The sequence below is a fragment of the Scardinius erythrophthalmus genome (assembly GCF_964197995.2).
Source record: "Scardinius erythrophthalmus genome assembly, chromosome: 13".
Taxonomy (NCBI): domain Eukaryota; kingdom Metazoa; phylum Chordata; class Actinopteri; order Cypriniformes; family Leuciscidae; genus Scardinius; species Scardinius erythrophthalmus.
In genome coordinates, this window is record NC_138233.1 from 1,908,560 (window position 1) to 1,924,980 (window position 16,421).

At 38.9% G+C, this 16,421-nt stretch overlaps 1 protein-coding gene and 1 long non-coding RNA gene across 2 annotated transcripts; one reads left to right on the plus strand and one right to left on the minus strand.

Moving 5' to 3' along the window:
- Positions 1–229: 229 nt before the first annotated feature.
- On the plus strand, positions 230–2,061 carry LOC308701273 (zinc finger BED domain-containing protein 4-like; the record flags this gene model as incomplete). The annotated part of the gene is made up of 2 exons (XM_081383469.1): positions 230–1,495; positions 1,804–2,061. 2 exons carry the CDS (start codon positions 230–232, stop codon positions 2,059–2,061), a joined length of 1,524 nt encoding a protein of 507 aa, XP_081239595.1.
- Positions 2,062–4,706: 2,645 nt separating this feature from the next.
- On the minus strand, positions 4,707–6,325 carry LOC308700729. Its single transcript, XR_014031346.1, has 3 exons — positions 6,257–6,325; positions 5,201–5,247; positions 4,707–4,980 (listed from the first exon to the last, which is right to left on the minus strand). It is a non-coding gene; the product is annotated as an uncharacterized lncRNA (long non-coding RNA).
- Between the last annotated feature and the right edge of the window lie 10,096 nt (positions 6,326–16,421).

Genomic DNA, 16,421 nt, shown 5'->3' on the forward strand with positions numbered 1-16,421 from the left:
GCGAGGAGGGTGCCGCGTCAAGTCATTCAACACCACAAATTTAATATGTCATTTGAAAAACCGCCACCCAGACCTACACAAACAATTGCAGGAAAAAAATGCTGCTAACATTAGCCAGCAGGCAAACACGAAAGCAGCTGCAGCTGGGAGTCCGATACAGCAGGTACTCGACAATACCAAGAAATTTGCCAAGGACAGCACAAAAGCCAGATCAATAACCGACAAGGTAATGGAAATGATTGCTCTTGACGATCAGCCTTTTTCCATAGTGGAGGACCGGGGATTTCGGCGGTTGATAGAGCATATTGAACCCCGCTATAGTCTGCCAAGTCGGCACTACTTTTCCGACGTCTCCCTCCCTGCTTTGTACGAAGTCGTGGCCACGCATATCCACAAATTGTTGGACAATGTGACTGACATTAGCTTCACGACGGATATATGGAGCTCGGATATAAGTCAGATGAGTATGTTGAGCCTTATTGCTCAGTGGATTAATGAAAACTTTGAAATGAAGAGAGCTGTTTTACATGCGCAAGAGTTTGCAGGATCGCATACGGGAGTCGCCATCGCTGGCGCTTTTGACTGCATGTTTGCTACGTGGAAAATTAAAAAAGACAATGTACATGTTGTGCTTCGTGACAATGCGCGGAATATGCAGAAGGCAATGGAGGAGTGCGGCGTTAAAAGCCTGGGCTGCATGGCTCACACGCTGCAGCTAGCAGTGCATGACGGAGTGCTAAGCCAGCGGAGCATTTCTGACTGTGTGGCGATCGGGAGGAAAATAGTCGGACATTTTCGCCACTCTCAACTCGCTACCTCTCGGCTGAGAGACATACAGCAAGAGTTAGGCATGAAAACCATGATGCTACAGCAAGATGTGGCGACAAGATGGAATAGTACTTTTCTTATGATGAAAAGTCTACTGGATCAGAAGCGCGCTCTTGGTGTGTATGGAGCAGATCATGAGCTGCCTGCGTGTTTAAGTGCACATCAGTGGGGCCTCGTTGAAAACATGGCCACGCTTCTCACTCCATTTGAACAATTAACGAGGGAGATCAGCTCACATCAGGCCACTACTGCGGACGTGATTCCGTCTGTTGTGGCATTGAAACGTTTGCTGAGCAAGACAGCTGACACAGACAGTGGGGTCCGCACAGCAAAGCACACACTACTGGACGCTGTGAACGAGCGATTTGGAAGCGCCTTCTCTGAGCCGCTTTACTATTTGGCAACGATCCTTGACCCGCGGTACAAAGACCGTTATTTTGACACAGTCACCAAGCAAGCGGCGGTAAAGACGCTCCAGGAGCAAGTGGACAAAATGACGCACAGCGACAGCGCTACGGAGACACCGGACACAGAAGAACCGCAAGAGAAGAAGATTAGAACAAGTGACGAGGGTGGAAAGTCGCTGCTTGACATGCATGATGAAATTCTGGAGGAAAACTCGACCATGGAACAGCAGGCAGGCCTGACAAGCCACATAAGTGTGCAGGTATAGTATTATCAGACCCAGTCTTTAATTCAAATAACAAAGTCTTTTGTGCAGTTCTTTTTTATTATTAACGTGCTGTGAATTCTATAGAGTTACTAAAATAAATTTACTTAAATAAAAAAGCTAATTGTTATAAAGAATATTGTTTAGTAATGCTTCTCTGCCCCCTTGAGGTTGACCTTAAGCACTGGTCATCTCCTCAGAGCAAAGTTCATCAAAGCTCTTAAGGGGAGGAGGACAGTAATGTCTAATGACTGCTGGTAATTGATCAGACATGCATAGTAATTCACTTGTCTACATTCCTGTAGGTGCATGGCTATCTGAGTGAGCCCCTCATCCCCAGAAATGAGAGCCCACTGCAGTATTGGAAAAACAACATGTCTCGCTTTCCTGCCCTGGCTAAAGCAGCGCGCAAGTACCTTTCAGCTCCATGTACAAGTGTGGACAGCGAACGTCTCTTCTCTGCTGCATCACATATTATTGATGAAAAGAGAAACAGGATCCAGTGTGAGAAAGCAGAAATGCTTCTCTTTGTAAAAAAAAACCTGCCTTTGGTGATGAAGTAGGCCTGGACAACTTACTGCACAGTGTTAGGTGGAAACCCTGTTTGTTTGGGACATTTACTTTTGAGTAAATTGTTGCTGCTTTAAGTTGGAGAATGTACAAAGACCACCATGTCTTTTGAATTACGGTTATGTCACAGTTCTCATTTTTGTTTGAACATTTTTATAGATGGGTCTTAAAATTGACTTGTTTTTTTTATGTTTGCTTGGTAGAAACCTTGTTTCAGGGTTTGGACATTTACATTTACATAAAAATGTGCACGAACAGTCAGGATATGTGTTGGATATTTTGATTTAGCCTTTTTCTCAAATTTGAGTTTAACTGGAGTGCACAGAGCTGAAAACATGTTGCCATGAATACTGGCATGCTTGATAAGTGGTAAAAGTTGGTTACTTATGTTTTATGGTAGACCTGTAACCTTGTTATTTGGAAATAAAATGCATTCTGAAAATAAAGGAAGAAATTCAGTATGTACAAACTTTTATCATCTCAGAAACATTTTTTAAAAACACATATCGATATCGGTAAATATCGGTCATCGGCCATAACAGAAAAATTAATATCGGATATCGATATCGGCCAAAATTTTCATATCGGTGCATCCCTATAAATAATCACAACATTTTCATTTTTGGGCGAACTACCACTTTAATTCTGACAGAGAGTGTTGAAATAAATCCAAGTAAAAATATAACTTGACCAATTTCAGATTGACCAAATGTACCTTTGATGCAGCTTTTACAGTCAGATCAACCACAGTTCACATCACACCCCAGCAAATATGTGCGTTCACATCCACATTACCCGGTCACTAAACATTTGAAGCCAGGAAACAGTGAGAGAGCGAGGGAACCGGATGGAAAGAGTGACCTCCGGAAAGATAGAAAGAACGAGAGCGAGACAGAGAGAAAGATCGCCCAGATGGTCCTGTGTACTTTGGCCGCTGGGCAGTGATCTGACGTGGGGGGTAGAACTTGAAACACATGCAAATGTGATCACTCCTGAATGACTCAATATAAGTGAAAAAAACCTCCTCCACATGCCTTGGCGGTTTTGAAAAATGGGAAGAAAGGACATTAGTCCAGTCATTTTAAGCCAAAATGGGGGTCAACCTTGCACAAATTGCAACAGAATCAAACTCAACTGATTTTTTATCCTCAATATGTCCTGAGTAAGGGAAAAAAAAGTCCCGGAGAATCCCATTAGGGGAAAGTTTAGAAAAAGACCCAAATATAGCCTATTCATACCCCTATTCATTCTTTCTCTTAAGTGAATAGGGTAAAATTTTTAACCTTTATATCACCATAAAAATTTGATTACTTATATCAAGACAAACACAAAATATATTACAAGTTTTTTTAAATTGTTTGTTAACATGGATAAATAAGCTTATTACTTATGTGCTAATTTGCATAAATACCACAACAGATCTCAGCATTGGGTATAGCCAGGTGAACATGTCTTGTTGAATCTTGTTGACATATAACAGTAAAATACTTAATGTTAAGGTCTGAATGGAACCCATTTAGGCTACCCATGAGCATTAATACAGAGAGGCAGGAAGAAGTACTTTAGAAACAGCCTTTATTAATGTTTAAGAGATTGGGTTTGGGTCTGTGGCCCTGTTTCTGGGGGACGAGTCTGAGGGAAGAACAGGAGACAATGGTAAGGAGAATGCAGAAGACAAAAGGTAGGTAAAATAAAAAGTGAACCCCAGAAACAGTCCCACGGACCCAGCCCCAAACCCAATCTCTGCCATAATAATTAATAAAGGCTGGTTTAAAGTACTTCTTCCTGCCTCTATGTATTAATGCTCATGGGTAGCCTAAATGGGTTCATTCAGACCTTAACATCAAGTATTTTACTGTTATGTGTCAACAAGATTCAACAAGACATTTTCCCCTGGCTATACCCAATGTTTAGATCTGTTGTGGTATTTATGCAAATTAGCACATACATAATTAGATTATGCACCGTTTGTCCCTGTTAATAAACAATTTAAGAAAACTTGTAATATATTTTTTGTTTGTCTTAATATAAGTAATTAACTCAGTAATTTTTATGGTGATATATAAAGGTTAAAATTTTTACCCTATACACGTAAGAGAAAGAATGAATAGGCGTAAACATTGTGTTGTGGCGTTTGTATGTGTTTTCTGAATTTGGAGGTGTTTTCTGAATATGTAGTTGTTGTGGCGTTTGAATGTGTTGTGACCCTTCTCGGCCACGGTAGTAAACGGCTCCAGCTAGCATACTGCTTGCAATAAGTGACAAAATAACGCCAACATTTTCCTATTTACATGTTGTGATTTGTAAAGTCACAGCGTGTACAAATAACAAGGACACATGAGACACAACCATCTTCCAACTGTACACATACTGGGAACTATATTCTCAGAAGGCGAAGCACTGCTACTTCTGCGGAGTGATTTACTCGCAGCACCTGTTGTGAGGAGCAGAGAGTTCGCTCAGAGTGTTGCGCTAATCACTCCGCCCAAGTAGTAGTCATTCGCCCACGAGAATATAGTTCCCAGTGTGTGTACGGTTAGAAGATGGTTGTGTCTCATGTGACCTTGTTATTTGTACACGCTGTGACTTTACAAATCACAACATGTAAATAGGAAAATGTTGCCGTTATTTTGTCACTTATTGGGAGCAGTATGCTAGCTGGAGCCGTTTACCTCCAGTCTTTGTGCTAAGCTAGGCTAGCAGTGGGTACGTCAGACAGAGTTACGGCACGCACGGAGATGAAAAGGGTATGTATGGACTTATCTAACTCTGGGGAATACGGTGAATAAGCTGAAGTCCCAAAAAGTCGGCGTGAGAGGTTGAGAAACTGCATGACTTGCAGCTGTAGCTGGACTTTCTTTAAAATTTGGTTGGGACTTTGAGGTGGTACTGGAACCTGGCGGTGACCAAAACTGAAAAAGACATGACACACAAAAACACGTATGACAAATCCTGTTATCCACAGCACCAATAAAGATGAGCAGACAGTGTAAGAGATCAATTGTGAAATAAAATTTTGTAGAAATAACAAAAATTTAAAAAAACAGCCAATTAAAAAAATTTATAAAAATGTAACCTTTAGATTTTAAAACTTTAAGTTTAAAAAATTGTATTAACATGGCTAATACTTACAGAAAACTCCTTCCCAGGCTGCAAATAAAATTGTCCCACAAGTACAGCTGTAAGAAATCAAAATACATATTATTCAGTTAACTGTTATGTTTCTTGTTAAGGATATATTTCATAAATCTGCTTACAATACATCTAGGTTAACAAAAATAAGCTTCACTTTAAGCTTCACTTGACCTCTCTAAATATTCTAACTTGCTTTTTTGGCATGCATTTTACTTGTCTTTGTTGCCTAATAGATCATTATTAACTCTGATCGTTTTTTTTATTGATCAATTTACACCTTTATTTATATTTTTTATTATTATAGTAACGTTAATCATTATTTGTCATTACAAATCACAATGCTAGAGAACTGGGTCTCCTGCCTAAATAGAAATGAAATAAAAGGCTAAACTGGTACCAATAGCCAATCTATCTTAGACCAAATCACCCATTTTGCGTTGCAAAGGAAAGTGCAGTATTTTTAACCCGTGTTTTCGCGTGTTTTTGTGTCTAAACGACTTAATAAATTTGGTCCAGTATTTATCATAAAAGTTCGTAAAATCATAAAACCTTCAAGTTCGCCATCCGAGAAACGGACTGCAAATATAGCATTTTGAGCTAAATAACGTACGTTATGTCTATTATAAGTGCTTGTTTTTACCACTGACTAGCTCGGATGTTATGGAAAGGATCCTTAGGCTACAGATAACAGTTAACAGTTAACGTTAGACATTTTTGTTGTCATAAGAATCGATCCTTCAAACGTAACGTTAACATGTCAAATGCAGTAATTTTATCTCGCAGACGATTGTATAACACATTTAAAGTTAATTAATCACCTCGATTTGTCCGTTCCAACAATCACCAAGTCTGTTTTGGTCGAAATAAACCATGAGGTAATGTTAATTCAATGTATAAATCTCGAGTTAGATTTGAAAATGTAGAGACAGCGGGGTGAAAGAGCAGATCTAACTAACGGTGTTTTTGCAACCGTCGCTGGCTAAACTTCCACTGTCATTTGTACACTATAGTGTAAAATCCTAAAACCTTATTATAAAATTCAAAATAACTTACCAAATTTCCTGATATCCGCAGAGTGAGATCCATTCATCCAGCGAGTGATCTGCTGCGATCTGCCTGCAGTTGTGCTCTGAGTCTGACGTCAGTCGGCCGGCGCGCGCGCTCTCTGTTTACAGCAACCCTGTATTATTGCCAGGCATATTACAGCCAGCTTACAGCTAGGTTACAGCTGTAAGTACAAAATGTACTGTAAAATGTTCCCGCTCAAACAAAATTACCCACAATACAATGCAAATTACGGTACTTTACTGTAATATAGAAATGCAGTATTGTACTGTAGGTTATTACAGTACTGTGCTGCTAAATCTACAGCGACATTTAACAGTGTGCTGTAAAGCCTCTTCTAGAAAATAAGACCTTTTTAGGCCTGTGAAGTCGATAAATGGCATATATCTCCAAAATGCAGCAGTAAATTTGTTTCAAATGAGGTGTGTATACTGTGTGTATACTCTATATACAGTTTTTCTCAGTCGCTTTGGTGCATTTCTTAGATCAAAAGTGCAATTCTTGATACTACTTGTACAAATTCCAAATCATCTAGTCACTTGTGCACGTCATTAAAGCAATTTCTTTTGAACAAATTGCAATTGCTTTTGTACATATTGCAATTGATAATGTACAAGTGTCAGCTTTTTTCCACATTTTCAATTGCTCATGTCATGTTGATCAAAAAATAGTAGATGGTTCTCTGTTGAATAGTCTTACCCCTCAAAACATCTAGGCATTAGTTCCTTGCATAAGCCATTACATGCAAAATTGTTAAACTATTTGTCATAAACTGTCAAGCATAGTTTTACACATTTCTATTAGACCTTTTGTACAAAAACGTGAATTGATGACTCGTGCAGGCGAAATTGACCCTCACTCATGAAGGAATGTAAAGTGTTAGTTCAACCAACAATCAACCAGTTGTCTAAATTGCTCAAAGGTGCATCTCATGCACAATCAATTGGCAAGCATATATAGACAGACCACAACACCAATAATGGATGGACCAGGAAACGAACAGGGTCAACAGCCAAGAGGAGGAAGAAGAGGAGCAAGGATGCGTGGTGAAAGGCCAAACAGAGGAAGAGGCAGAAGAGGACATAGGCACATATCTGATGACATAAGGGCCACTGTAGACCATGTGGTTAATCATGGCCTTACAATGGCTGAGGCGGGTCGAAGGGTGCAGCCGAATATTGGGAGATCAATCGTGTCCTCAATAGTTCAAACGTTTCGAAGAGAGAACAGGTATGTCCACCAATGTACAGAGCACTGTTACTGTATATAAGCTGTATACTTCCTACAATGCTTCATATTACAGTAGTCCACTTGTATTTCACAGCATACAGAAATATACTCTATACAGAGACATACTGCACCTTACATGCACCCACCTGTGTGTTTTACAGTAAAATGTGTGTTCGCATGTGTGTGAAAGTGTGTGATGCATCACTGCATTTTTCCCCACATAGGACTGCAGGAGGAGGCTATTTGCCCCATGGTCCGAGCAAACAATGCCATGAGACTCAGGGAAATACAAAGGACCATTATAGAAGACAATGATGTCTTTGAAAACATCCATACGGTTAGCATCTCAACCATCGACAGGGTGCTGCATAGAAACCAGACGAGTATGAAACAGCTGTACCGTGTACCATTCCCCAAGGAATGAGGACAGAGTTAAAGTGTAAATTGCAGGTTAACCACCACAGCCAATTAATGTGTAAATTAAAGTGCTCTATATGTATATATTTAATTATTTCTGTCTTAAAATGCGTTAAAATAACATTTATTGTGGTTTCTTCAAAGGTAGCGTGTTTTTTCAGTAACTGGTGATGACGTCATAAGAGGCACTCGCAACCCATACTCTGCTAGATTCCCACTGTATTACGGCTATCTGGAGAACGACTGAGGATGTGGGAAACCATCAAATTCTTTATGGACCACGGCCCTACAATTTTTAACCGGTCAGGCGTGAGAGAGGGGAACCATGGCACTCAACGAGTTATTAATGCTTGGTGTGTGAGGAGAATGAGTGGAGGGTTGGCCAGGAGTCCTGGTGAGTAGCTACGTTAGAGCTAGTCTAGGCTAGCCTGGTGCAAACTTAACCTGGATAATATAAGGGAACAAGCCAGTCTTTTCAAGATCTTGCCGTCATGTAGAATAGCAAGGAGGGACAATGACTGAAGACATTATTTACTTACATGGTGTCAGTCCAAATCAGAGCTGTAGAGATGCACACACTCACACACTGCACAGGCACCATCTAGTGGAAGGGAGCGGGAGCGGTTAAAACCACTGTTAAAAGTGCCAACTTTTCATATTATATTCAGCATTTTGGTATAAAAAAACAATGGTGGGCGGTTCTTATCTTTATGTTTAATAAACACTGCATTATCTTCATGAAAAAATTAACCTGCAATTTACACTTTAAGGAGCTACGGTACGAGTATGTACAGGTAAAACATGTATCTATGTAAATACTTTGCAGCAACATTTTATAGTGATACATAGTACAGTAAGCATAAATAGCACACATTTCCATTGCTGTGGAAGGAATATGCAATATATGTACTTTTTATGTCACTCTTCCTTACCAAAACAAATTCAACTGTGTGTTCTGGGATATAGCGTATAATGGAGTTGGAATCAAGTGAACCCTCTCACAACTTTATATAGATAGATGAGGCTGGCTTCAACCTGACCAAATGCAGAAGACGGGGTCGGAATATCATCGGTCACAGAGCTACTGTGGATTTGGTGGAAATATCACCATGTGTGCTGTTATTTCAGAGCATGGTGTCCTTACCCATATCCCCCTTATAGGGCCATACAACACCCAGCATCTACTCAACGTTTTAGAGACTCTTTACAGGGCCTTCATCCCTGATGACGAGAAGGGTCTGTTTAGAGCGGATTTGCCAAAGTATCAAAGGTCATTTGTGATAATGTGAGTTTCCATCGATCAAACATAATAAGGCAATAGTGTGACCCACCCGAGGATGCTCATAGAATTCCTCCTACCTTATTCATCATTCCTTAACCCAATTGAGGAGTTCTTTTCAGCATGTGGAAGGTGTCCGATCGTCACACACACACACAGATGACCCTGCTGACTGCAGTGGATGCAGCATGTGTGAGGACATCACAGTAGATGCCTGCAGAGGATGGATAAGGCATCCCAAAAGATTCTTTCCATGTTGCATTGGAAGGGAAAATATCCGGTGTGATGTGGAATATGTGGGCCGACAGAAGGGAACGTCTGGATGTGTAGAGACAGCAGTAGAGCAGTGCTGCGGGCAAAGTTGTGCCTTAGGGGTGTTTCCTGTGTTTCTTTATCATTTTTTTGCAATTTGTACAAATTGTTCTGAGAAATGCACTTATCATTTTGCACATGTTAGGGATGATGTGAAAAACGCACTGAGAAAAACTGTAAGAGCTGGCCATAGAGTGTTTTTCTACTTATTAGAAATGAGGTCTTTATAGGCCTCTGAAGTAGTAATATGTGACATAAAAAAGAAAGAAAGAAAGAAATATACAGCATCTCATAGACAGACAGACAGACAGATAGACAGACAGATAGACAGACAGACAGATACTGATAGTAATAGGTGCAAGTGTTTTTTCTGGCGGCTGGCTTGACCACAGTGGGTTACAGATTTTAAGGGAAAATCACCCTGTGAGTTAACTCATACAAGGATGTGTTTCCTGTTCAATAACGTAACATTTGGCTCAAGATAAAGATTTTTTGAGTCCACATCATGCAAACCATATTTGGCTAACGATACTTTCGGGAAACAAACCCCTGAATAGCTTTGGCTCCCGTATTAGATCTAGCTCTATAAAACGTCCCAACAAAGTTTTGCCCAGCACAGACATCCTCCAACTCTCAGAGATATCCAGAGGACATCGAGACACACACTTGAGCTTGTAAGTTGTTAAGGAGTGTTTGCTGTAATTCAGTCAAATCGAGTGAAGGTTCGTGTTCTCAGACTGCTGGTGTTAGAAGACTGATTACTTCTCTGATACAGTAGACACGTGAGTACATTGTTCATAGATTTATTCACTATTAATAACATTTAATGTATAACATGAATGAAAGAAAAGCAACAAAACCTCAGTTTGTGATTGTTTGTTTCATGATCTCAGTGAAAGTACTGAAGTCTGCCCTGATATATCTGCTCTGCCGACACTCTCAGGGTTTATTAGATGAACTTTCAGGACTTCAGCTGGATTTTCTTGTCAAACATCACAGTATATTCTTTATATCCACTATTGCTGATTTGAATAGTTGTTTTGACTACTCGTTTATTCTCCCGTCTACTTTATCTCTTTATCTAGCTTCAAGTTCTTATCTGTATTTCTAACTAGTTAACTTTTCCTAATTAGATAATTAACCCCTTAAGCCCTGAAGGCATTTTTAAAGTTGTTTTTTTTTTTCTGAGTGACTCACACAAAAGTAAAGACTCATAACTCCAAAACTATAGCAAGAGTCAAAAAGTTAGTATCGTTTGATAGAACACGTTTCAAACTGCTGATGAAAGACAATATATATATATATGTATATAATTGTATTATGATTTTGCATATATTACTTATTTAACATGCAGGTAGGAAATACGGTAAGAGGGAAATAATTTTTTTGGTGACGTTCCCTCTGCAAATTGTGGAGATTGCAATTCTAAGGGCCCACGCACGTTTGGGGCCCCCAGAGATCGATTTTATTAAAGGAATGTGTGCGGTAGGGTCCCCAACCTCATATTCTTTCATAGGGCCTAAGACTGCTAGCAGTGCCGCTGGTGATAGCATAAGGTAATCAAAGTTACAGCATTTGGAACCAAGATAGCTTTTTTGTTCAGTCCTTGATGCTCCCTAATGGACTTTTTTCAATTGTTCCGCCATGAGCATTATCATGTGATCAACGCAATGGATTATGTTGGCTCTTTCTAATCCTGAGAATCTGCTGTAAATAAAGATGTTCGATTTTTCACAATTTATGCATGTTTTATGGAGTTATGATTGAAAACGTCACATCCATGGTCCATCTATATTCTTGATTGCATGTGTATGTGAGGATTCCTCTATTAGAAGTCCATATGGAATATCTTTAAATCTGAGTGATGGAGAGTTTTGGGCTCTTTGTAATTGTAACAATCTGCTGTAAATAGTGATGTGCCATTTTCCACAATTTATGCAAAGAAATGTATACAAGGCTCTATGTGCGCCTGCACAACTCCACGAGGGATATCTTTAGATCTGAGAAATGGATTATGCTGAGTTTGGGCTCTTTTTAATTGTGGGAATTTGCAGTAAATAATGATGATCTGCCATTTTCCACTATCAGAGCATGTTGCGAGTGAAAACGTGAAATAAATTACGCATCTGTTTATTATTGGGTCTTGCAGGGCTTCACATACAAAAACTCGCTCAAGTTTAGTAAAAAGCAAAAACAATTATGCTTGTATTATACTCTATGAGACCGTTCCAGTGACACATGACTATCTGAGCTGTATGATGTATTTGACATACTGCAGTACATATAGTACAAAAAAGTATTTCATAAATTATTTATTTTCAATTTAACAGCAAATAACTCAGCACTACTTAGGAGTTAATGAAATTACTACATTCATTGTAAAGGTCAGACTCTAAGCTTTCAAATGACACCTATTTTGTGTTGATCAAACTGATTCGTTTCTAAGCTTTAAAATGATAAACCTAGTTTGTGTTATTCCATTAAGTGGCTGCTAAGTAATTTTTTTCCCACTGGCAGTACACTTCATGTTAAAGGGGTTAATTTCCTTATATTAATAGACTTTGCTAATTGTCTGAGGACAGTACTCTGGTTGTAGAGCATTTTGCGAATCGTGAATGATTTTGTGTCTGTGTGGCTCAGAGCAAAATCTACAACCTGTAGAATTAAATAACATCAGGCATGCATTACTGTAATCATTAGATGATATAATTTGCCATTTGAATAAATATATGTCATCATACGCCATTGTTTCAAAGCAGCTTTACAGAAAATGTGTCTACACATGCATGTATTTCAGAAATATACATATAAAAGTTTGGCTTTCCAATAAAGAGAGAAACTCAGAAATCGTCCCCCACTCTCTTCTAATGTAATGTCTTAATACGGACAAACAAAGGAGCTTTTCGTTGAAAATTTTAATGCACAGCGCAGAACAACAGTAACATCAGGAAAATTAGCCAACACAGCTCTTATATTTTCTCATACACACTTCCTGAACTCTCCTCATTAACCCTGTAAATGCTGATGCTGAAGAAAACAGCAAATCACAACTATTACAGACAGACTTCTGCACTACAGTATAGTGCTATACTGTATTTAAAAGAGTTCAATTACAGTATGAAATACAACATTACTCGTTATAGCAATTTAAAAAAAGTGACAAAATTAAAAGAGCTGTATGTCGTTTTTAGCGACCTCTAGCGTTGATGTTTCAGATTGCAACCAATAAGTTTACAAGCGCGTGCTCTTGCGTGTGCTCGAATTTATGAGCGAGCACTGTGTGTACCTTCAGACTGAAGGCCTATTTATACTTCTGCGTCGAACTGACGCCGTAGCTACGTCGTAGACTGTGTGTAGCGCGCGTACCCTATGGCGTACCCTGATGTGCACCTCTCCAAAAATGTAACAACGGACAATTCTACACGGACGCAAGCGCTGTGATTGGTCTGCCAGAACCCCTCCCTCGGGGTTTCACATGCTCCCTAGGTGCGCGTCAACGCGGACAACGACGCAGAAGTATAAATTAAAACCAACCGACGCAGAAGTATAATGAGGCCTTGAGACGCAACACCCTGGAGAAAGCATCCCACAACATGCTGGAAACTCAGGTAAACTCGACACTGCAACGTTACAATAATAGGCTACTTTTATCAGCTTGACGTTGAACTAATGCTCCATGCTCGTACCATGATAAGTATGGAACCCTAGCAACCGTGCCGAATTTTGCCACTGCAAGCATTTTCTCTCTTATCCTTATGAATGTAGACAGTTGTGTTTTCCTTTCCCGAAATGTAAGCTGGTCGGGTAAAAGAATTCTGCGTTTTTGTAGTAATCCAAACTTTGTCGTATGAGCACTGTGCTGATTTGCTGAAGTTAAAATTAGGTGATAAAAGGAGATAAAATATAAAAATATAGAAGATAAAATATAAAAGCGATAGAGCAAAGCGCGGAGCAGTAAGCAAGAGCATCCGAACAGTAGCTGAGCAGGAAGTGAATGTCTGTGAAGTGAATTTACTAGATGAGTAAAATGTTATAAGAAATTCTGTCTTGTTTCCTAATTAAAAAATTGTAAGGGAGTTTTTGCTTAACCCCCTGAGGTCGACGGTATTGCCGGCGATACCAGCTCGCTTTTTTTTTATCAGTGTAAAAAAAACTCATAAATACTCTGTTGACTTTGCTTTTCCATAGGAGTTTCATACATCAATCGATTCTGTTAAATGTGTATTTTTGTGTATACTCACAATAAAAACAAAGTGTTGTGCTTTTCGCCAAATAAAGAAAAATAAACACGAAGCGAGTTCTGCCTTCTCTCTGTCCGTGTAGTCCATTCTGAAACGCGTCCGAAAATGAACTGCAACTCAGCGAATACTCAGTCAAACAGGCATACAGACACACAGGAATGAAGCTTGAATTATCTTCTTTTAAATTAAGTAATTTATTTAAAAAACAAATATTCTCATCTTGTGAAATCTGTATTTAAAGAGAGTGATTCCAGTCAAGCTCATTAGAGCTCATTCAAATGTATTGTGACCCGCCCCGGAGAGCGTGCGCTATTCAAACGCAAATGGCTGAGGTAATCCACGGCGCAAACCTGTGAACGCCCCCATATCAGCTCGAGAAAACACAAGTTTATCAGATCATTACATGTTTACACTGTTTCGCAGCGCTGTGAGGAATAATAATAATGGAATGTATCTCAGAAGTGCGGGTATATCGAGGAGCGAACTGAGGAATGTAAGTTCACGTGAATCGGGTTTCTTTATGAATGAATGAACGGCAGCGGCAGAGATGCGCGCTGTTTACCACAGCTGGCAAAAAGACAGTTTAAATTTAAATCGCGTTTGTGAATGAATGATGATGTTTTAGCAAACTGTATTGCTATACTGAGATGAGTAAAAATCGACTGAAATATGTTGAAATAAAATGTAGGCTATTTGTATAAGCAACGTATTAAACTGCAAATTAACATTTATATGCCCTAATATTTCATAAAAACGTTACAGTCAGGCGAAATATGAAAGACATATATATACTGATACAAATATACTGTAAGATTACACTTGAATTGTTGTTGTAATTGTAACCTTTTTAATAAAAAAATATATTTAAAAGGTAGATGTAAACAAACTATTAAAAGGTAAATATTTTTTTTTCTTTAAATAATTTTATTTTATTAGTGACAAATTTGGGGAGAGGATAAATATTCCAAAACTGAAAATACAGTATGAGAATTAACTGCACAATTACTAGACATGTTTACCTTGGATATTATACAATTTGCAAGCACAATTTGTGGAAAAATAATTTTTTTTTTCGATGCTTCCAACTGTGAACCAATTTGGTAGTGTATGTGTGTATATATTTATATATATATATATATATATATATATATATATATATATATGTATGTGTGTGTGTGTGTGTCTATGTGTGAGTGTGTGTGTGTATGCATATATATATGTGTGTGTGTGTGTGTGTGTATATTTGAAGAGTTCAGATGCAAAAGCCTCTAAATGCCATCCGAAATTTTCTTCTAGAATGATCATTTTTATGAAGCTTGTATATTTAAGTTAGCTATAGGTGACTCACCTGAATGAATGGCTCATTAAGTATGCAGGGGCATTGTCTCATCAGGTGTGAACCACTAAATATGCATGATCGTTTATGCCCGCATATTGGCTTTCCAAACTAAAAGTGTTTCACAAAACTAAAATCAATGTATCGTTTTATGTGAATGATTAGGCAGGATGATTTTCACATCATTTTGAAGAAAAAACTCTAGGCGATGACATCCATTAGTCAAACGTCCGGAGCGTATAGAAAAGACACTGAGACATGTTTTTATTTGAAATTGGTTTATTGGTTTATAGAAAAGACACTGAGACATGTTTTATAAAATTGTTTTATTGATCAATATGATTGGTTAAAGAAAAAAAGACAATGTAAACCATTTGTAGAAAAATCATTTATTGAAGTAATACAATACTGAAATCGCTGATCGATTGCTCCTGTCTGCCTCGCTGCCTGCTGTGAGTGTGTTTGTGTGCTTCGGTGCGGTAAGCTCCGTCTTAGCCTTATATTTCTTTGTTTTGAACCATCATTTTACTACCATTTCTAGTTGTTTATACTACTACATTTTACCCAACATCTCAGATTAACCTGACATCGCTAGCTTTTGTTATTAGTACTACTAGCACAAAACGCTAGTAATTCGCTAGCCTGTTAACGCGCCACCCGTGCGCTTAGCTATTTTTATTTATTTATTTTTCTCTCGCGTGTCCGCGCCTTTGAGTTCATAAAAGCTCAGGTGAGTAAGAATCAGTCAACAAACACGGTGAGTAATGTCTTGTCCTGTTATTGTCACTTGCACTTCATGTCACATGTTTAGCATAGCCTTCTCTGTCGACAATATAGGATTTATATGTGATAAATGTAAGGAGACAGTTAGGTTGACAGAGAAGATTTCAGAATTAGAAACACGCATCCAAACTTTAATTGAGGATAGTAAGAGTGCTAGAGCTTTAGATGTTTTGGATGCGCATAGAATAGTGAACACTTTACATGGCGTGGTTCCGGCTGAAGTAGAGCCCGTGCAGCCGGGCAAATGGGTGACAGTGAGGGATCGCTCTAGTCGCGGATCTAAAAACCACTCTTCCGTTCCGATTACCATAACAAATCGATTTGCCCCGCTCAGTGAAACACCCACTGAGAATGATTGTGCCCTAGTTATTGGCGATTCTATTACACGGAACGTGAAAATAGAGACACCAACCACCATAGTCACATGTTTGCCGGGAGCCAGAGCGCCTGACATCAAAGCCAATTTAAAAGTGCTGGCTAATGCTAATCGTAAATTCTCTAAGATCATTATTCATGTCGGCACTAATGATGTTCGACTCCGCCAGTCGGAGATCA